Raw genomic sequence first — 21,619 nt, 5'->3', positions numbered from 1 at the left:
AAATAAGGTTGCTGCAGAGTGATTGTCTTGGGTTTTGTGTTTTTTCCTGAGAGACGACTGTTCTGAGGACTGAACCCATGCTCTACTGCCTCTACTGGATTTAGTAGCGCCACCTCAGTCAAAATTTAGAACCCGGGGAACATCTTTCAGGGAATCAGAGGCGAGAAGACTCTCTGAACGTGGAATATGGAGTTTTAAAGTGAAAACTACGCGAGTTTTATCAGAAGCTATCCCCGCCCACACAAACCTGCCTAAAACCGCAGATCATGTCATCATTCTCGTACACTCGCCTAGAGAATTTTCAGGTTTTTTTACATATTGTTTATTATAATGAACAAAATTATCATAAAACTATTACATCATACACCACCTGTCTGGTAAAGGATAAATGATCCTGTAGGAGCATTTTTACTACAAATGTTTACCTTGAATTTAGACTGTTAACCACAGTGTCTGATTCTGGAAGCAAAGGCCAGTTACAGGCCTGTTTGTCACATCTTTTAACTGATGATTTCTAGCAATCCAAACCCATTATGTACAGATGCAGCCTCCTGTGAACGAAAGATATGAGAGATGCTGGAGCTGAGCTCTGAGGCCTCAGGCTTAAGCCAGTGCTCTGTTACCTGATACCATTGTATTTTCACTGTTGTTTGCCTTTGGGAATTCTCATCCAGGTCCTCACGCACAGGGAGCAAAAAGCAATTAATTAATGCTTTTGTAATGATTTATTCATGATGTTGATTCATCCCTCCCCATTGATTCACTGGGAAGGAAGGAAAGATTCAATGATGCATGTGGGGTGGGCTTTGGAGTCTGTGGTAAAAATTGTCCAAGCAATGAAGTGTGTGTGTGTGTGTGTGTGTGTGTGTGTGTGTGTGTGTGTGTGTGTGTGTGTGTGTGTGTGTGTGTGTGTGTGTGTGTGTGTGTGTGTGGTGGCACACACTGTTGACTGCTGATGTTTTGTAGTGTCATGAATGAGCTATGATTTGCAGACTTCCAGTGGTAATTCTTCAGCATTTCTGTGATGGTTTCGTCTGTAGCCAGCTATAATTAAGATTAATTACATGACGGGAGTGTATTTTCCCACATGACTTACAGTGGGGGGGGAAAAAGTATTTAGTCAGTCACCAATTGTGCAAGTTCTCCCACTTAAAAAGATGAGAGGCCTGTAATTGACATCATAGGTAGACCTCAACTATGAGAGATAAAATAAGAAAAGAAAATTCTGAAAATCACATGGTCTGATTTTTAAAGAATTTATTTGTAAATAATGGTGGAAAATAAGTATTTGGTCACCTACAAACAAGCAAGATTTCTGGCTGTCACAGACCTGTAACAACTTCTTTAAGAGGCTTCTCTGTCCTCCACTCATTACCTGTATTAATGGTACCTGTTTGAACTCGTTAACAGTATAAAAGACACCTGCCCACAACCCCAAACAGTCACACTCTCCACTATGGTGAAGACCAAAGAGCTGTCGAAGGACACCAGAAACAAAATTGTAGACCTGCACCAGGCTGGGAAGACTGAATCTGCAATAGGCAAGCAGCTTGGTGTGAGGAAATCTACTGTGGGAGCAATAATCAGAAAGTGGGAGACCTACAAGACCACTGCTAATCTCCCTCCATCAGGGGCTCCACACAAGGGACCTAGTGAATGACCTGCAGAAAGCTGGGACCAACGTTACAAAGGCTACCGTCAGTAACACACTACGCCGCCAGGGACTCAGATCTTGCAGTGCCAGACGTGTTCCCCTGCTTAAGCCAGTACATATCCGGGCGCGTCTGAAGTTTGCTAGAGAGCATTTGGATGTTCTGGAAGAGTATTGGGAGAATGTCTTATGGTCAGATGAAACCAAAGTAGAACTGTTTGGTACAAACTCAACCCGTTGTGTTTGGAGGAGAGTAAATGCTGAGTTGCATCCAAAGAACACCATACCAACTGTGAAGCATGGGGGTGGCAACATCATGCTTTGGGGCTGTTTCTCTGCAAAGGGACTAGGACGACTGGTCCGTGTACATGAAAGAATGAATGGGGCCATGTATTGTGAAATTTTGAGTGCAAACCTCCACATGCGTATTATGTTAAATGTTAAAATATTTCTTCACTGCAGACTCTAAACTGTTCTTCAGAGAGCTCTCCTCACTATAGAAGGATGAGAATAATGTTTACCACTGCTACAACACAGAGGTAAAACCAAATGGTCGTGACTGGATCAGGCTTTAAATAGCCTATACCTGATTCAAATATTCAAATATGCCTGACATGCCTAGTCTGCATATATTTATATTTTTAGGTTCTTTACATGAGTAAAAGCAGAATACAGTATACAAAATCTCTAGGTGGTCGTCTTCTTATCTAGGTTGCTTTCTGAATTATGGAAATATTAGGAATGACTGCATGTCTTAATAATAAAGTTATAAGTAACAAATTGGTTAGTTTTTATGTTTATTTCCTTATTATGTTTTTATTTATTATTTGTGTAAACCTTTCTTTTCCTCTCTAATTGATGCCCTCCATATCAGCCGAAAATTATCCAATATTTTTCAATAACTAAAGCTTAACTGAAACACTTAAACACTTAAAATAGGCTAATATGTGGAAACTTCTTAAACACTTTATTTCCCGAAAGTAAGAACCACAACAACAACATGACGATCATGCCATGCATATGTGTGTGGTATTTAATGCACATCTAATGTCTATGAGGAGTATTTGCTAGCTAGCCTATTTTCACTTCATGGCTACTCACTAAAAGCTATTTGATTGGCTACGCTGGAGTGAGTGCTTGGTATCATCCATCTGTACTGATAGCGTTTTATGATTGATTCAGTATTGAATTGATAGTTTCTATCAAACTCTAATTTGCCCAGTGGGTAGTCTAGAGTCAGGGTGGAAGCCTTTAGAAAACTCCTGTCACATCTGAACATAAATGTATTTGTAAAAAAACAAAAACAAAAAAAAACAACAAAAATTGCTTGAAAGCTTTTAGCCAGAACTGTTTTACACTACAACTCTGCTGACTCTAAAGGCGGACAACATCCAGGAAGCAGTGTGTGTATCTGTGTGTGCACCCGGCCTATCTGTGCTCACCAGCTGAGGTCTCCACGTCTTTCAGTGTGACTCATGAACTGCTCTAAGAATGCGGAAGCCTACTTAAGGGTCGCAGCACATGGTAGATGTTACCGGGCCCTCGTTTTGCTTACGAGGAGCTTCCGCAACCACCCACTCTTCTGCCCTCCACAAGGTTTATTCAGGCTCCCGTTATAGCTATAGGCTGTTGAGTGTCTGGGGTGAAAGTTCCCGGTGAATTCCTCTGCTCTCTTTTCTCCTTCCCTTTAGCCGCATGTGGCTTGGCATTCTCAAACCTCTTTCGTGTGTGGGAGCTGGCCTGGCAGAGACTTATCCCTGAAAAAAATGAAAAGAATGAAGGGAGTGAAAAAAGCCGAAGTCAGAAACCGAAAAGAGAACTACTAAAAATACTAAAAACGAGTTTCAGCCACTTGATGTACAGTGGCAGGCGGAGGTTTCTTCTTGATTCAGTCCGTTTCTCCTGCCTCTGATAAACTAACTCATGAGACTCCTCTCCAGTTTGATGAAATGCATGTACAGTTCAGAGTTTCTTGATTTGGTCCAAGTGAGCATGTATGAGAGAGATGTATGCTTGCATCAAATAGGAGTTCACGTAGACATGAAAGAAGTGGAGCGGCCTTCTATTAGGTGTGATGATGGGTTAGTTTCTTGCTCTTTTTTTTATATTAAAAATTGCAGCAACTATAGCCACCAGAAATGCCATGAAAGTAAATATGGTCTGAAAAGCAGTGTGGCTGCCATAAATCTGAGTCTGTCCACTCTGACTGACGGAAAAACTGCAGACTAGTGCCAACCAGCACAGACTCAGTTAGAATGACAATCGGGGCTAAAACCAGGGTTAAAATTATGTAATGTATGTTAACTTCACAACCAGCACTGATCCCAGCGGAGCACATACACACACACACTTAACTACACACACATGTTCAGGGAATAGAGATCCCTCAATGTAAAAATACAATGTGCAATACCCCCCCCCCCCCCCACACACACATCTGTAATTAACAGTCATTTGCAATTACCTGTAAATAATGTTATTGCTTTTTTACTTTTATTATTTATATTATGTATATAGTGGTAATTTATCTAGGTTTTTGTAACTGAGTGTCTTGCTATCCCTTTCTGCTGTGACACTGAGAATTTCCCCACTGTGGGACTAATAAAGGATTTATTATCTTATCTTAACTCGTATTGTGTGGTCAGTGATACACGTAAAATTAAACAAGATTAAACCAAATTAAAATAAGAAACTGCTTAAAAACGAGACTTTCCATTTGTACTGGCACTGACTGGGCCCCGTTCAGATTGAGACGCTGACCATTGTGCACTACTGACATGTTTGATATGCGCAGACTGGTCTGAAACTCAGTTGTTCGGAGGCCATAAATCTGCTCCCTTGATACACTACTCAGTCCTCTCTCAAATGGTCAACTCTGACTGCCAAAAAAATAATCTGTGGGCTAGAGCTAGCCAGTCTTGGTAAGACTGACAATCAGGGCTAAAATTAGGGTGAAATGTTTACGTGTGGACGTTGGTATTCATTTTCAAGCGTAAAAATGAACAGATAGAGTAGTGGACGTGTGCGAGATTTGAGCTTTTACAATTATGCCATCTTTATAGAGATGGGTATCTGGGGTGGGTATTTCAGGACTGTTATCGAGCAGTTATCAGGTCAGTATTGGGTGTTTTGGGGTCATTATCTGGTCATTATGGTACTGTTATTAGGTTGTTATCGGGCATGTAACAGAAGGTAATGCAGGATTTGATGGAAAAGATGTTGTGCATAGTTTGAGCATTTTAGTCTGCTTTTAGATCTTAGTGAAATGCTTTAATTAGAAACGGTTAGAATTAAAACAATTAGAAAACAGAAGAAGAAATGACTGATTAGAATCGGCCAGTGTGGTTTCATTATCAGGAAAGTAAAAGTGGCATTGTGCTGTCTCTGCATTTGCTAGGTTTTGTTCCCTCAGTGTGACTCAGGAGATCATCTACTTCTTTCACTGCCAATGCCACTGTGTGCATACATGTGTTTTTGCCAGTGGTGTAATTATGTTCCCAGAATATCTCTGTGATACTGAATCATTCAGTGTATCTAGAGAGTTCTGATAGCGGGAGTATTTAGAAGGCGTTTCCTGGCGGTGATTGCACTGCAGAGTAGAAAAGCAGCCCCCTCTTTGTGTACTCCTCTGCAAACCTGTACACCACTGATCAGCTTCAGATATGAGGTCACAGCATCATCCAGCAGTAATGCGGGAGAGTCTGATTCCAGCAGTTAGGCTGGTCTGTGTCAGGAGGGTGCCTGGCAGTGTTCTTTAGTTAAATGTCAGCCTCTGGAGCCCTGAGGAGAGCGAGAAAGGAGGAAATGGATGGAGCGGAGATGGGACTGGAAGGCGGAGACGAGTGTAAAGGAAGGCAGGGATGATATAACCATGTAGAGAAGGGAAAAAAGAGAGTGATGACATAACCCGGGAGAGAAGGAAAGACAGGATGGAGAAAAAATGAAATAGACCTTGAGAAAGGAGGTGTTGGGGTGTGCATGCCTACACTTGCACAAAATGCTTTTTTTTCTCCTCCTCTTGTGGGTGTAATTCTGAGCGAGAGAGGGAAAGGGAGAGAAGTATGTGAATGATACAGTAGGCGATGATGTAAAGCAGATGTTGCTAAAGATATGTCTTCCTCTTGTAGGCTACTATTGTCCTGCCCACACTCATGCCATGCTCATGGTGACTCTGAGGCCCAGGCACTGTGCTTGTGTGCGTGTGTGCACATTCAGGGAGACTCGAGCATGCTTCTATTCTGAGCAGCACACACTCTCGCTAGAGATGGCACCAAGCAGACACCCTGTATTAGTATTGGACCGATAGAAACTGGTAGAAACAAGAAAAGTGCATTCCCCAAAGGTAATGCAGAATGGTTGCACCGCTAAAGTGGTTTTCACTTCAGTTGCTAGGCTGTTGCTATGGTGTTGCTAAGTGGTTGCAATGGCGCTACCACATGGTTGGTAGATGGGTGCTGTAGTGTTGTGAGGTATGTGTTTTGGGAGATATGCATTTTAGGTGTTTGCTAAGGTGTTAGTACCCCAAATGGTTGCTATGGTGTCTCCTTTGGTTGCTCAGGTATCCCCCCTGGTGGATTTGTATCATAGTGACGTTTGAATGCACTGCATGACTGCAAAGTTTGGGAACCCCATTCATTGCTGTAGGAAAAAATGTGGTGTGTCCCTTTAACCCCTTATTGCTCACTAACAACTCAGCATGAAGTCAACAGTACCTTTTTAATCCAGTTGCAAAGTAAAATAAAAATGTTCCGAACGATTTCCTAAGAGAAGTGTCCACTAGGGTTGCAGGAAGAGGCTCGTTTTCCATTCATTTGCACTGAAAGAGATTTTGTCAAGATGATATGATTTTTAAAAAGTAATGTTAACGTTTAAAAACGGAGAAAAAGGATCGGCTACTGCTCGTGCGTTAGAGCAGTAAGAAATCATAGTATGTTCATAACACAGATGCATTAAAGTGCACAGTGATTGCAAAGAATATTAATGTAACTGGTAGTCAGTTTGGTCCTATATTAAACATTTGGTCAATATTAAACATGCAATCACATGATCTCAACAGGAAAAAAGGCCATAGTCTTTTGTCATAGTCATTTGTATTGTGGTATTAATTGACAGTCTAGCATATGTTTCCTAAATTGTGGCAGTATGAAAGCACAAGTATTAAATCAGGCTAAACTGAATCTGTTAGATAGCTCTCCTAAGTAAAGAGCTTGGAATAAGCTTCAATACTAAGTTTTGAAAAGCGGTAGAAGTGGTATAGTCACTTATAACTCTCACATCTAGCTACTTAAGATTCTCATCTCTGACATAGGCCTATACTGGCCCAGCCCCTTCCTGACAGTGACACCCTGCTCCCTGTGCTCCAGTCACATCACACCGCCTGTCAGCCTTCCATAGTGCACTGCTCATCAGCTACTCCAGTACAGCAGCCCTCCGAGCCGGCCCCATTCATTCACAGGACACACAGTCAGATGGATAGTGGTCCAGGAAGAGGGGAGGCTTTGTATAATTTATTAGGTTCTCTCACGCAGGTCTTTGTGTGCGAGTAAGAAAGCTAGAACTTGCTCTGGCTTTTGCTAAATCATTTCTATCTCTGAGTGTGGGCCTACCCTCTGTTTTTCCGTTTTGGGTTCATACATGCCACTTTCTTTCTCTCTCGTCTTAGTCCTTTAGTATTGTGCTGCTGTGCTTCATGCAGTTTCTGAATGTGCTCTTTGATTAAACACTGCTCTGTTGTGCTGCTTTTCATAGAGGAGGACAGCAATCATCGGGCCTCATGATACTGATGCTGGCATTAGAATGTCTCTGGACAAATACCTGTATCTGTTTGACTCCTGCTGAATACAGTTGAAACCAGAAGTTTACATACACTATATAAAAAGACACACATGTATTTTTTTCTCACTGTCTCGCATGAAATCAGAATAAACCTTTCCCACTTTAGGTCAATTAGGATTACCTGAATGATTTCTATTTGCTAAATGCCAGAATTTCGAGAGAGGAAATTGTTTAAGGCCATTTTTTATTACTTTCTTCAAAGTCAAAAGTTTAAATACATTTCATACCATTGCCCTTAAACTGTATGATTTGGGTCAAACATTTTGGATATTCTTCCACAAGCTTCTCACAATAGTTGGCAGGAATTTTGGCCCATTCCTCCTGACAGAACTGAGCCTTGTTTGTAGGCCTCCTTGCTCGCACATGTCTTTTCAGCTTTGCTCATACATTTTTTTTAATAGGATTGAGATCAGGGCTTTGTCAAGTCAAGTCAAGTGGGTTTATTGTCATTTCAACTACATACAGAGTACACAGTGAAACGAAACAACGTTCCTCCCGGACCATGGTGCAACATAGACAGTGCATACAAAACACAAGTGCAACACAAACAAACAAGTGCGGACAGACAACACAGTACAGACAGAGGATGATAAATAATGACTGTAGTGTGCAAGTTGTGCAATGTGCGATAAATAGAGTCCAGTGAGGTAGTAAAGTTATCAGTGCAAATGCTTGTGCAAAAAATGCTTCCCATGTTATCTGGGATAAATGGTTGGAGAGAGAGAGAGGGAGGGAGAGAGAGAGAGAGAGAGAGAGAGGGAGAGTGTAAGATATCAGTTCAGGAGTTGAGTTGTGTTGAGGAGTCTGATGGCTTGGGGGAAGAAGCTATTGCAGAGTCTGGTCGTGTTGGACCGGATGCTGCGGTACCTTCTTCCTGATGGCAGGAGGGAGAACAGACTGTGTGAAGGGTGGGTGGAGTCATCCACAATGCTGGTTGCTTTGCGGATGCAGCGGGTGGTGTAAATGTCCATGACGGAGGGGAGAGAGACTCCGATGATCTTCTCAGCTGTCCTCACAATGCGTTGGAGGGACTTGCGGTCACTCCAAAACATTTGACTTTGTTCTACTTAAGCCACTTTGTTACCAGTTTGGCAGTACGCTTCGGGTCATTATCCATATGGAAGACTCATTTGCGCCAAAGCTATAACTTCCTGGCTGATGTCTTGAGATGTTGCTTCATTTCCACATAATGTTCTTTCCTCATGAGGCCATCTATTTTGTTTAGATTAAGTGTATCAGTCCCTCCTGCAGCAAAACAACCCCACAACATGATGCTGCCACCCTCCATGTTTCACAGTTGGGATGGTGTTCTCAGGCTTGCAAGCTTCCCCCTTTTTCCTCCGAACGTAACGATGGTCATTATGGCCGAACAGTAAAATTTTTTGTTTTGTCGGACCACAAGACATGTCTCCAAAGATGTAGGTCTTTGTCCCTGTGTGCATTTGCAAACATTAATCCGGCTTTTTTATGTTTCTTTTGGAGTAATGGCTTCTTTCTGAGCAGAGTGGCCTTTCAGCCCATGTCAATACAGTACACGTTTCACTGTGGATAAAGACACTCTCACCAGCTTCAGCCAGCATCTTCACGAGGTCTTTTGCTTTTGTTCTCGGGTTGATGTGCACATTTCAGACCAAAGCACTTTTATCACAGAACCTACCTGAGCGGTATGATGGCTGGACATTCCCATCTTGTTTGTATTTGCGTATAATTGTTTGTACAGATGAACGAGGCGCCTTCAGGCATCTGGGAATTGCACCCAAGGATGAGCCAGACTTGTGCAGGTCCACAATTCTCTTCCTGAGATCTTGGCTGATTTCTTTCGACTATGCTGTTACACAAAGAAGCCGTGTGTTTCAGATGTGCCTTAAAATACATCATCAAAGGTGTCTTTTAACTCTATTAACTTTAAAGTGTTTAAAGGCATAGTGATCTTAGTGTTTTTAACATTTGAAAGTAATAAAAATTGGCTTAAAAATTTGCTCTCATTATTCTGGCATTTAGCTAAAAGAAATCAGTTTGATAATCCTAATTGACCTAAAATGGGAAACGTTTATTCAAAATTCATGTGAGACAGTGAGAGAAATGTACTGTATATATGTACGCATATAAAATTATAATTAAATTGAGATTTTTTTAATTTGTAGGACAGCATTAAAAATATTTAAATAATAACCTACCACACACAATAGGAAACTGCATAGTCTTCGGAGTACTATGCAATTTCCTAAGGGTCCTAACACACAAAATAGGACTACTACAGTCAACGGCACATCAGGCAGACACCACAGTGATGACCTTACTCTGATAGTTCTCGATAGTAGCTTAAATGATTAAGCTATCCATAGTAGCTTCCATGATGCTTCAAATTTTGTACAGTAAAAGCTGTAACTCTAAAGCCCTTACCTAAAACGGACAAATGCTAAACGTCACATCAGTGCAATTACTCCAATCACATGGTATTTCCCTATACCCTATATTTTAATTAGAACCACAAGTTTTCACTAGATGATGCTTAACGTTTTCTGTTTATACTACCCAGTGCCCAAATCCTCTGGCAGTGTGGCTCAGAGCTTCTTGTCCAGTATTCGATAGCATAAAACAAAGCTAAGCTTCACTGTGCCGCTTTTGTGTGAGCCTTGCGGTGGCTTGCTGTAAACATCAGTCGAAGCAGAGCTCATTAAATTATTTATGAGTCCACCGTAAAAGGGAAAAACTATTTGTTTCATTCTATTACAATAATAATAATCATATGGTTGTAAATGGGCGTACCATCTGTCCATTTTGTTAGATCAGTATTACAATGACTAATACTGTACTGATAACAGACAGTAAACAGTACAGCCTTATTGGCAAGTAATCCTAATTATTTTAAAGGGCAGTTACTCAGGCATGTATGCAGAATGCAATATCAAAATGTCTAGTAGCAAACATGGACAGCAACCGTGCTCTGTACACGTATATACCGGACCCAAATATAAAGCTGTTATATAGCTTAGTTATGTGGGACTCCCCCCAGGTCCTCCGATCAGAGTGTCTTTAGCTTCATGACTCATAGCATGTTTCATAACCTAAACAGAAGTGAGCTCTGTTTGACCTCATTCTGCTCCTCTCTCAGCCTCACTGCTCAGTTCAGCTCCACTGGAGACCACAGACCACCCCTATCACACACGGACACACACGCACAATTCACATTAAGTGATGGCCACACACCTGTTGTTGTTCCCATGGAGAGAGATAAAGGCTAATAATTTGCCTGAGCCTAATTTCAAGGCCTTCAGAATTCGGAGTGAAGATGCTTTATTGGAGGAGGTCAGTGTTTGACTTGTGGAAAGGCATGGGAAACGTCGACAAAATGGAGGGAAATGAGAGTTATAATAGTTTTGTAATCTTTCTCCTGTGGCAGACCGTTCGCTCACTTTACACACAGCACCTTCTCTCTCACACAGTTTGAGATAAGAGTAGCAGGATGAGATGTATGAATAATGCATACTCCTGTCTCCATGGTGCCATTAAGGAACCACAGAGAACAGCAGTCAATATTTACGGGGTAATACCTGCATCTGTTTGCTCTATATTTATTTATTTATTAAGTTATTAGGGCTGGGCAGTTATTTGAAAATTATATTTATATTTAAGGCATACTAAAAATACCCTTAGCTAGTTTGTATCGGCTAGGATCCAGAACTAAGACAATACTAAATAAAGAAGTCAGTATAGAGACCACTATACTCAACATACACTACACTTCGCCCAAGTACTCTTAAAAAGGGGTGGTCTTCAGTCTATGCAAGCGACTCTGCCATTTGGACACCCAAGAGACGTTTGTTCCACCTTCTCGGTGCCAGGACGAAACAAAAAGTCCTTTAACCTTTAACAATCAGAATCTTGCCAATGTAGGTTATTTCATGTTTATTAAACCTATAATCATGATTTCTTTTTTTATTCTTTTAATTTTTCCCATAACATTTTCATGTACCCCCACCCCCATACTACAGAGTGTGTAGTCATGTGACTCCTGTCCAGTCTGCAACATGAAAGCAACATGGAGGGGAACTCAAACACTGTACCTGTAGAAAAATTCTGCGTCCATCATTCATTCAAATAATAATTCATTAATTGTTCAATTGCATCATTCAAAATGTTCAGGTAATAAATTACACTATATTAGGATATATGTACTGTATGGCGTCTATATTAATATATAAACAGCAAAACCGTAGTGTCTTAAGCAGACATTTGTTTAAATCTGATCATTTATAGATGTTATTGATGTGGTTGGTAGAATACAGAAGGACACAGGAGAAAAGGTGAGGCTGCATCAGTTATGTGCCAGTGTGTGGGTGAGGGGGGCATAAGTTAAGTGCTTCAGGACTCTAATGGCCTAAGGCCCTGGCACTGATGACCCGGATGCTTCAGTACCATCTGTCAGAGAGCAACAGGGCAAAGAAAGGGTGTATGTGAGAATGGATAGAATAGAACATGATGAAAATGGGAGGAAGGAGATAAGAGGTGCTGCTGGTCTTGCTTGGCTATAGAGCTGGTGTTGAGGGTTCAGATGAGGTTCTTGGCAATGTGAACACTGTGGAGCTTAATGCTCTTAACAATCTCTACAGCAGAGTCTTTGATTACTTTCCCGTTTTTATGTATTTCAGGTTCGTATTTTTGTGTATTGCATATAATCACCTGGAATTTGAGGTTCCAGCAGGACCAGCGTGCTGGCGTTGTTGTGCAGTGGTGAAAGTCTTCCGAGTCCCTTCAAAGTACCGACAGAAGAAATAGGTGGACAGGAACCCCAAGGCCTCCATCCGTCTCCTCGTGATGCCGTTGTAGAGAGAGAGAGGGTAGAGAGGGACAGGGCATATTTGCATGAGTGTATCTCATGACTCACCAGTCCTCTTGTCTATGCATCAATGAGCATAGCATGTCACAGGACATGTTGTCTTCTGCTCTTGTTTATCTCAATCTGTTAGTCTTCCCTGCTGTTACACAAAATGACAGCAGGCCTTCTGTTTCCTCTCAGTCTGGCCGTTGGGTTCTCAAGGCGCCGAAAATTGTGAATCATTGGTTGTAATCTTTCATTTCTTCCTCTCTTTCTTTCTCTGCCTCTCCTCCGTAGCTTTCCACGCTGTTGCTGTATTCCTTTCTTCTCCATCCTCTTTTAGTCAATCCCATCTTATTTTAAGTGATGGACCGTTTGTCATACAATGACCAAAACCAGATACACCGTCCAATTTGAATCTACAATAAATGGCTACAAGCTTCCGTCCCTTATTAGCTTGGCTAATCTACTATACTTGCCTTAAGGAGGAAGTTATGTAAATTTGATTTCTGGCCAGTCCATTGTGTTTATTTGATGATCCTGAATACGAATGAAGAAACAGTGGGCTGCAAAAGATGAGTTAGAGGATAGAGGAAGGTTTCAGGCTGTGATGGAACCGAATACAGAGATAACCCGAGTTCTGGATGTCACCATGGAGGTGTCGACTGGTGCATTAGCGTGTCATGTCTTAGTTCCATTTGAGTCCTTGCATCGGCAGGCCTGCTCTGTGACGGTCATCAAAGCATAGGATTGAAAACCATCACAAAATGACGTTACAGACTGAAGACAGTGAAGTTGGTTGACTTCATTTGACCCGTCATTTTGTAGAGATATGTGGCCTCTATGTACTAGAACAGATTCCCTAGGGCGAGAATAGCTGCTCCATGCCTCCAGGGTTTTGCAGCCAGGGGGTTTTTATCAGCTCCACAGATTCCTCAGGGGCATGTCCAAAGTCCCTTCTGAGTCTTAGGCTCGAGCTTTACGATCTCATTTTGGACTGTTGCTGAAATTACTGTTGTATTAATGTCATACCTTTGCAATCAGAGACAATGGCAAAGACAGTAAAAGCTAAAAAGTGGATGGCTTCTACAACAAGATAATTGTCCCAAACGCATCTCAAATTCACAGCAGTTTTCCTTAAGAGATGCAGGCTGAAGGTTTTGTAGTGGCCCTCACACTGCCATGACCTAAACTTCATCAGAAATCTGTGGCTAGACCTTCAAAGACGGTCCAGGAATCACACAGAACAAGAAGTCTTTTGCAAGGAAGAGTGGGTGAAAGTCTCCCAAACAAGAATGAAAGAACTCGCTAGTTGGCCTCAGAAAAACGCATTAACAAACTGATACTTGCCAAAGGAGGTGTTACAAAGCACTGACCACAAAGGCTGCCCAAACTTTCACATATTGACATACATTAGAATGTTTTCCACTGTTTTATTACAAGAAAACACAGCATTATATTTCTAAAAGAAGGAAAACGCTTAACACATAAGGATTCTTCTTTTTTTGTTCCTTATCGCAAGGTGATGCCCCTTAGAGGCTTTAAACTATATATGTATATATAATTAGTTTATTACTGTTTTAAAAATGGCTGATCATCTTCAGTGAAGCTGGTGAAAATATGGGAGTCATCTTGCTGTCCCTGCCCTTCTGGCCTGCCCACACCTGCGCAGACATGAGCAGTCAGCGCACGTGTAAAAACCCTCCTTTTTACGTTGTCTGCTGTTGCCTAGCAATGCAGTCGCCTGTGGCATGTCTGGAACAGAGTTGGCCGTGGCATAGAGAAGCCAGAGTGTCACACGCTTTGAACCCACGTGGGCCCAGCCAATTTTCACCCTGTGTTTTGCTTTGTACTGCTGGAAAGCTTGGCTGTCTGGTGAATAGAAGTCAAAGGCAGTGCTATCTTTGTTTGGTTTGCTGATCTAATGCCATATTTACAGTGCTAATCGCCACTGTGATTTTGGATTTGGCTCAAGTTCTACCTCATTTGCGTAAATAGGTGGTGTCACACAGACAGGGGGTCGGCCTAAGCTGCGTAGGCAGATGGAGACGTGTGCAGTCTCTGGGTGCTCTGCAGCAAAGCACGTAATAATCTCAGAAGGGGACTACCTCCAGAAACTGTCCAAAAACTGAGTCAGCTGGCAAAGGTTTCCTCCTGCTTTTCAGTTGGTGAAAACAGATACAGTAGAAATGCACGGGAATTTTAAGCAAGGTTGTCATGCAAATGAAAGCCAAGTGGAAATCTTGTGGGGTGATGATCAAACAGGGTCTGTGTTTGACTGATATTTTAGGCTAATGTTTGTTTGATTGTTTTTATTTGTGACGCTGGACTACTGCACTACAATATCTGCAATATCATTTATTCATTTAACATTTTCACAAGAAATGTACTAAAAGAATACCAGATATCTGCAATGAACCACAATTCTCCTAATAGTGCTTCCCTAAAATAAAAAACTGAATTGAATTGACTCAAATCAAGTTTGAGATTTCATAAGAATCGTAAGCCATGATCTGAAGAGCCATAATCTACAGCCACGAGCTCCTTTAAAATAATTGATGCCACAAAGCAGGAGAAGATTTCAGGTAGATTTTCAGGTAGTCGTTTGTAATGTTAAAAAATGGCAATCCAATTGTGTGTTTACACCCACAGCAGGTTCTGTTTTGCGTGTGGAACAGATCTGTTAATTCACACACACTTTCTCTGTTTGCAGCACCTCCAGATGACCATTCAGGCCCTGCAGGATGAGCTGCGCATCCAGCGTGACCTCAACCAGCTGTTCCAGCAGGACTGCAGCGTCCGGCCGGGCGAGCCGTTCTCCGCCGAGCTCACCGAGGAGAACTTCCAGAGGCTTCACAGTGAGCATGAGCGGCAGGCCAAGGAGCTCTTCCTCCTGAGGAAGACTCTAGAGGAGATGGAGCTGCGCATCGACACTCAGAAGCAGACGCTCAGCGCCCGCGACGAGTCCATCAAGAAGCTTCTGGAGATGCTACAGAGCAAAGGGCTATCGGCCAAAGCCAGCGAGGAGGACCATGAGCGCACGCGCCGCCTGGCTGAGGCCGAGATGCACATCCATCACCTGGAGAGCCTGCTGGAGCAGAGGGACAAGGAGACCTCTGCACTGAGAGAGGTAAGACACAGACTAGTACTAAACTCAGGAAGCGCCAATTAATCCTTGATCTCGCAACTTAATATATATTATATCATATATTATACATATTATAGATATATTATATATATTAAATAATAACTTAACATATTCTAATAGGGAGCGTGGAATGGGTCCTTAGACTGTACAGGGATACACAACAGTCAGTGTAGTTACAATCAAAACCTGGCCAGACTGTAGTAGTACTTTTGCATAAATGATTCCTCATGCCTTGACTTACAGAGAGAGTAATTGACTCCTTTGTTCTCTGTTGTTTTAATGTAAAAACGACACACAATTTGGTTAAAATGGCTTAGACTCTACTACTATTTTACGTCCGTCAACCGAAGGTCAGGAGAAAAGCTCTGAAGTTGCAGATTTGTAAGACGAAAGCAAGCAGACACTCCGACTTGGGAGCATGAACAGAGAAGGACAGATTGAAGCCATAGAACATTAGTTGCTATAGAAACAGGAGAGATGGAAGAGGACAGTGATGAAAGGAGACGGATGTTGCTGAGTGCAGAAATTGTTAATTTGGTTAAAGACAGATTTGTCACGTTTAGTGTTGCAAATTCCCACTGAGCCTAGACGCTAGCAACTGGCCTGAAGTTAACTCACAGTTCTCAAGCTCCACTGAAATTCTTATTCTTATCTAAGATTTGTTGAATATCTTCAGAGCTTTTTTCCTGACCGTCGGTTGGCGGACGTAAAATAGTAAGAGAGGGTAAGCCATTTTAACCAAATTGTGTGTCGTTTTTACCCGTAGTTAAGAAAAGGTGAACATCTCATTCTAACCTAGTAGCATCATCCCCAAATACAAAACCTACAAAACCTTCAAACACTGGCAGAACTAATCATATAAATCTAAACATTGACTAAGGATGGACCACGTTCACCTATATACAGTACCTTGCTAAAGCACTGAACCCACTTTAAAGACATCAGACTCTGAAGGAAATGTGGAAATAAGGACCAAAGCGCATTCTGTGGAAAGCAGAGAAAAAAGCTGCAGACTTGCGCAAGACAGGAACAGTCTACAAAATATCAATGCAAAAAAAAAAAAAAGGTTTGGATGTCCCAGTCAGCCTTGTTGGATCAATTGTAAGGACACGGAGGCTGCATCACACCACCCAGGGCGTCCTTCAAACGCTATTAAGAGTCACCATCAAAGAACAGGTATAGGTTGACCGAATGTTTTGGTGATCAGATGAGACAGAAGGGAGGAGCACTGTATGGTGCAAACCTAGCACTGCCCATTTTTCTGCAAACACTATCCCGACAGTGAAGTCCGAATCAATTCTCAAACCATGTCCCAAGAGTCAACAGCCATGGGCTCCTCCAAGCAGCCACTTAGCACTGTAAACATTTACAACAATAGATGCCCACAAAGCAGGAGAAGACTACAGGAAGATTACAGGTAGATTTCCAGGTAGGCACTTCTTCTGTTTGTAATGTTATTTTTAAAAAAGGCAGTTTTGAAGAACAGTGGAGGTCAAGTTGATGATTGTAGGACCAAGACCCAACTCTTGGTAGGTTTGTGTGATTGTGCAGGTGTTGCTACCAGGTAACAGTGCACCAAGTTGGCTTTCCTCGAAAGAGCTGTTGGGCATGCTTTTCTTTAGCAGGGACTGGGCATCTTGTTAAGACTGTAGGGCGGACAAATGAGTCCAGGGAGAGACTGTCTCAGTCTGCTAAAAAGGTCAAATTTGGGAGAAACGTCACCTTCCAGAAAGACAATGATCCCAAGCACAAGGCCAAAGCAACACAGGAGTGTCTGAACAACAACATTTTAAAATGGGTTGAAATCTGGACTTTGACATTGTGGAACCCAATTCACGATTCACAGGAGTCATCTGAACAACCTGAAGCAAATCTTCCAGAAAGGGTGAAAATCACTCCCGGCCAGCAAAGCTGGTAGAAACTTAGTCCAACAGGCTTTAAACTGTTTGTACCACAAAAAAAGTGTGTGTGTGTTTTTTCTTTTTTTTCTTTTCTTTTCCTAGCTCTGAAAAGTTTAAGAACTTGTTGGTTTGCAGATGTCAGAAGGGTAATTTGTAAACCGAACAAATCTAATGACTTTTAAGGGGGTTGAATTTTATGCCAGGCACTGTATCTTATCCAGTCCATTCTCTTGGTTTCTGAATCACAGAATTCTCAGCCTTCCAGTGACCTTCCCTAACCATAGCAGATCTTTGAGAGCACTGACACCCAGTGCTGAGAAGTGGAACTGAACTGTACTACTACAAAGGCATAAGTTTATGGACAACTTTAATTATACTGTTGTGATTTACTCACATGGTATTGTTTGTCTAGTATTACATTTTTCTCTAAAGTAATTCCACACAACTGACGTCCTGACAATCTGTAAAGTATGTAAGTCACTAGAACTGTTTAGAACACAAGAGTAAGCTTATATATAAATGTAATTAAAATATATACTTTTAAATTTTTTATTCAAATATTATACTTTTTTTATACTTTATATCAGTTTATTAAAACATAAGATTATATATAGAGAGAATTATATATTTTATGCAATTGGTTATAATGTTTTAGACTGCAAAATGGTGATTAGGTATAATACCACTAATGGGATAATGGTGCTAATATTGTTGTTTGATTTTGCAGTTTTAAGATTGAGAACATCCATAGTTCTGGGGGATTAATACTTTTATTAAAACAAATGGTTTCCTGCAAACTACATTAGTTGCAGCAACTAATTAGAAATTACATAATGCAGACTCAAGCATTTGCCCATGGCTTGTATTTTCCGTGATGACAACAGGGGTCCCACGCATTTAGAGACTACTTTCCCAGTCATGGAACCTCCTGGAAAATCATAAAATTGCTAAAAATGTCCTGGAAATATTAATGAGATCATAAAAAGTCGAGCTGTTGAGCCGCTGAGATTGCAAATTTTAGCAGATGATGATCTGTTTACTGACGTTTGTCGTGCTGCACTGTTATGTGGACAGATCATCATGTCTTGCTATATTTAACATTTCACAAGTCAGTACTTATTATACAAAAATATATTGACATTTATTGGCAAGCTTAATTTGTTGTCAGTTTACCTGTTGCAAGCTGGCATTAATCAGCTTCCCTATTTGTTAAAATGTCTGTGGACATCCCCTCTAATGCATTCAGCTACTAGCTAGTTGCACCTAATGCTGACACACACACAGCTTGTCTGATCCATTCAGAGAAATATCTGCAGTAGAATAGGACATTCTGGAGAATATTGACATGAGCCTGTTGGCACCATGCCTAATGCCAGGTGTGGGCTAGAGGGGTGTAAAGCCCCCAGCAGTGGAACGTTGGTGCTTCATCCCATACTTTTGGGATTAGTTGCACTCTTGTTACTCCAAAATCTAGTAAAAAACCTTACTTTGACAGAAGAGTTATTTCAACAAAAGCAGGATGAACTGTTTTAGGGAACCCTTGATTTGAGAAAAAAAAAACAAACAAACCATGAATGAGCAGCTGTCCCAATACTTTTGTCCATACAGTGTTGTTTGGGTCCTAGGTGTGTTTTAAAGGATTCACATGACAGAAATAGCTCATTTATTTTTCTTCTAAAATCTAATGCAAGGCCACCATAGCTCAGCGTTGTAGCTCCGACTCTTGCTGTGGGCAGATGCATCATGCTAGTTGCATATAAATGTGCACGAGCGCAAACAACTGCTCTATGCTTTGTCTGTCCTCCTACGCACATCAGTCTGTGTATGTATTATCATCAAATTTGTGCTCTGTAATTGCCCCCGGGTAAGACAGGCTGCCTTAGTTGCATTAGCTCTCTTTGTAAGATGCTGGCTACATTATTCTGATCATAAGAGACTCAGTGAGGCACAAACACTCAACACTAAAAGAAAGCATGAGAGAGGACTGGCAATCTGGGCCTATGTCCTGTTCTCCACAATATGATGTCACTGGGCCACTTAAAGCTGAGTGTTGGAGAAGGGAATGCTCAGAACCTAGACAACCCATGTCACAGTACAAGGGCTGAGCTGGGGTGATGTGGGACGGTAACGCGGACCTGCGGCTGCTGGGGGCGACTCCTAAAGGGAGGCATCATGTTTCCATATCCGCAACTTCTTATGACCCTCGTCTTGTGCTTCCTCCTCAGGACCTCCATCGACGCTATGAGGGAGCGCCGGAGTCTGCCAAAACCAAAGCCCTGCAGACGGTCATTGAGATGAAGGCAAGTGTTTGAGTGTGTGTGAGAAAGGCAGCTAATATAAGTGAATAATTTATATATTACATTCAGTCATGTTGATTTTGTGAAACAAGTTCACCTTCATTGGGACCTTATTGTTGGTTTTGGTTGCCACTTGGTTCTTTAATGATGATGATGGTCATTTCAGAGATGCACCAAGCAATCGATCGGTGGTCAATCGCCCGGTTTTCAGTGTGACCGATTCAGATCAGGCTCATATAAATGATTCTTATTCACACTTTGGCTCCCTTTCTTATGGCCAATGTTTACCAAAACGCTTGCCAGTCTTCATTGGGCTTCAGCACAGCCAAGAGACCCTCCACGCTATTTACTGCTTCACAAAACTCTGCAGCGAAATCAGCAGTAAAATCCAGCAGGTTTAATTCTTTCACTATGTCTGTGTAGACATTGGCAACATCAAAAATCAGAAATGTGAATAAATCAGTCTCACCATTCAGTCCTGCATTTTCCGCTGAGTTTAACTCTCATTTTATTGGTTGCCTCATTAAAAATGACACGAGTGCAGCTTTTCAGCTGGAGTCAATTTTTCCTTTTTTTTTTTTTAAAACATGATTGAGTGGAAACCCTGATGTGTTTGGTTGAATTATTGGTGTATTCCGGAACGGATCGTAGCCATTTTACAATTGTTACCTGCTTTAGAAAGAACACATACAAAGTGTTTTACAAGCATCTGTGCTTTAATCTAGAATAGCAAATCATGTTTAAACACACCGTTACATATGTTTACTATGTATTTAATACAATGAATGAATAGTTGAACAGAAATGTTTCTGTATGCTGTTATTTATAATTCTTAGAAAGTAAGGAAATTCAGAATCGGCCAGAATAGGAAAGTCTCATGTTAAGAAATTCGGAAATCAAATGGGAAAATTGCACTTGGTGCATCTCTAGTTCATTCTTTTCCTTTTCTTCTTTGGCCTAATACTGTTTTTCCTCCTCCTCTTCACCAACAGGACTCTAAGATAAATTCTCTTGAGCGCGGTCTGAGGGATCTGGAAGAAGAGGTTCAGATGCTGAAGTCGAATGGAGCTTTGAGCACAGAGGAGAGGGAGGAGGAAATGAAGCAGATGGAGGTCTATCGCAGCCACTCAAAGTTCATGAAGAATAAGGTAGTTGTGATTTCTGGATGTTAATGAGGAAAGGTTTGTAACGTGTTGCTGATTTCTTCACCACTAACAGTATGCCCTAACCAGCATTGTGTGATTTGATTTTGTGTGATTCAGTTTTCTTACATTCTCCAGCTGATGTTTAATGAGCTTTTTAACAAGCACTTCTCTTTTTTTTTTTTTTTTGGTGCAAACCATAGAAGACTGGCCACTTTCCCTGCATGGTGAATGCTGATTGGTCTGCATATGCCATTCACATTAAGAAATGAACATGTGAACTGCATTGCGACTGCTGATTGGCGGTGAAGTGAACGCCTGCTGAGCTTGGGGATGCCGTTTGGTGGTTTGTTTTGCAGTAACAGCGCCCTCTCCTGACAGGTAGAGCAGCTGAAGGAGGAGCTGGCTCACAGTGAGGCCCAGGGCGAGGAGCTGAGAAAGCGAGCGGCTGAGCTGCAGCAGGAGGTCTCTGCAGTAAGACACCCAAAGCCAGCCTAGAGCACACACAGCTCTGCTTCCCTCACCAGAGAGAAAGAGAGAGATCAGAACTTCAATAAGCCCCTTGTTATTAGAAAGGGTCATGCAGGTTGACAAGGCTGTTGGAACAGTGAACTTGTCTGTTAAAGGTCTACTGCAATGCTGTGTACTGCTACGAGTACATGCTGTCCAGCCCAATAAACCCATATAGAGTTACGTCCAAAAGCCTGAAGTGGTTTTAGAACAGTTAACTTGTCTGTAAAGCTTAAGCCTGTAGATCCGCACTCTACTATAGTACATCTTATCCAAACTAAAGAATTATGTATCCCTCTAGGTCCTATGTCCGTGT

The 21,619-nt window shown here is 41.7% G+C and overlaps 1 protein-coding gene across 10 annotated transcripts in view; it reads left to right on the top strand.

Annotated features, from left to right (window-relative positions):
- Window positions 1-21,619, top strand: part of erc1b (ELKS/RAB6-interacting/CAST family member 1b) — a 276,578-nt gene that overhangs the window by 30,619 nt on the left and 224,340 nt on the right. For all 10 annotated transcript variants that reach the window (XM_072672916.1, XM_072672915.1, XM_072672914.1 and 7 more), the window contains exons 3-5: window positions 15,019-15,435; window positions 19,580-19,654; window positions 20,644-20,799. In XM_072672916.1, the coding sequence (XP_072529017.1) occupies window positions 15,019-15,435; window positions 19,580-19,654; window positions 20,644-20,799 (648 nt within the window). The remainder of the gene's footprint in view (window positions 1-15,018; window positions 15,436-19,579; window positions 19,655-20,643; window positions 20,800-21,619) is intronic.

The sequence above is a fragment of the Salminus brasiliensis genome, chromosome 2 (assembly GCF_030463535.1).
Source record: "Salminus brasiliensis chromosome 2, fSalBra1.hap2, whole genome shotgun sequence".
Lineage (NCBI taxonomy): Eukaryota > Metazoa > Chordata > Actinopteri > Characiformes > Bryconidae > Salminus > Salminus brasiliensis.
This window is presented reverse-complemented; position numbering and strand designations above follow the sequence as displayed.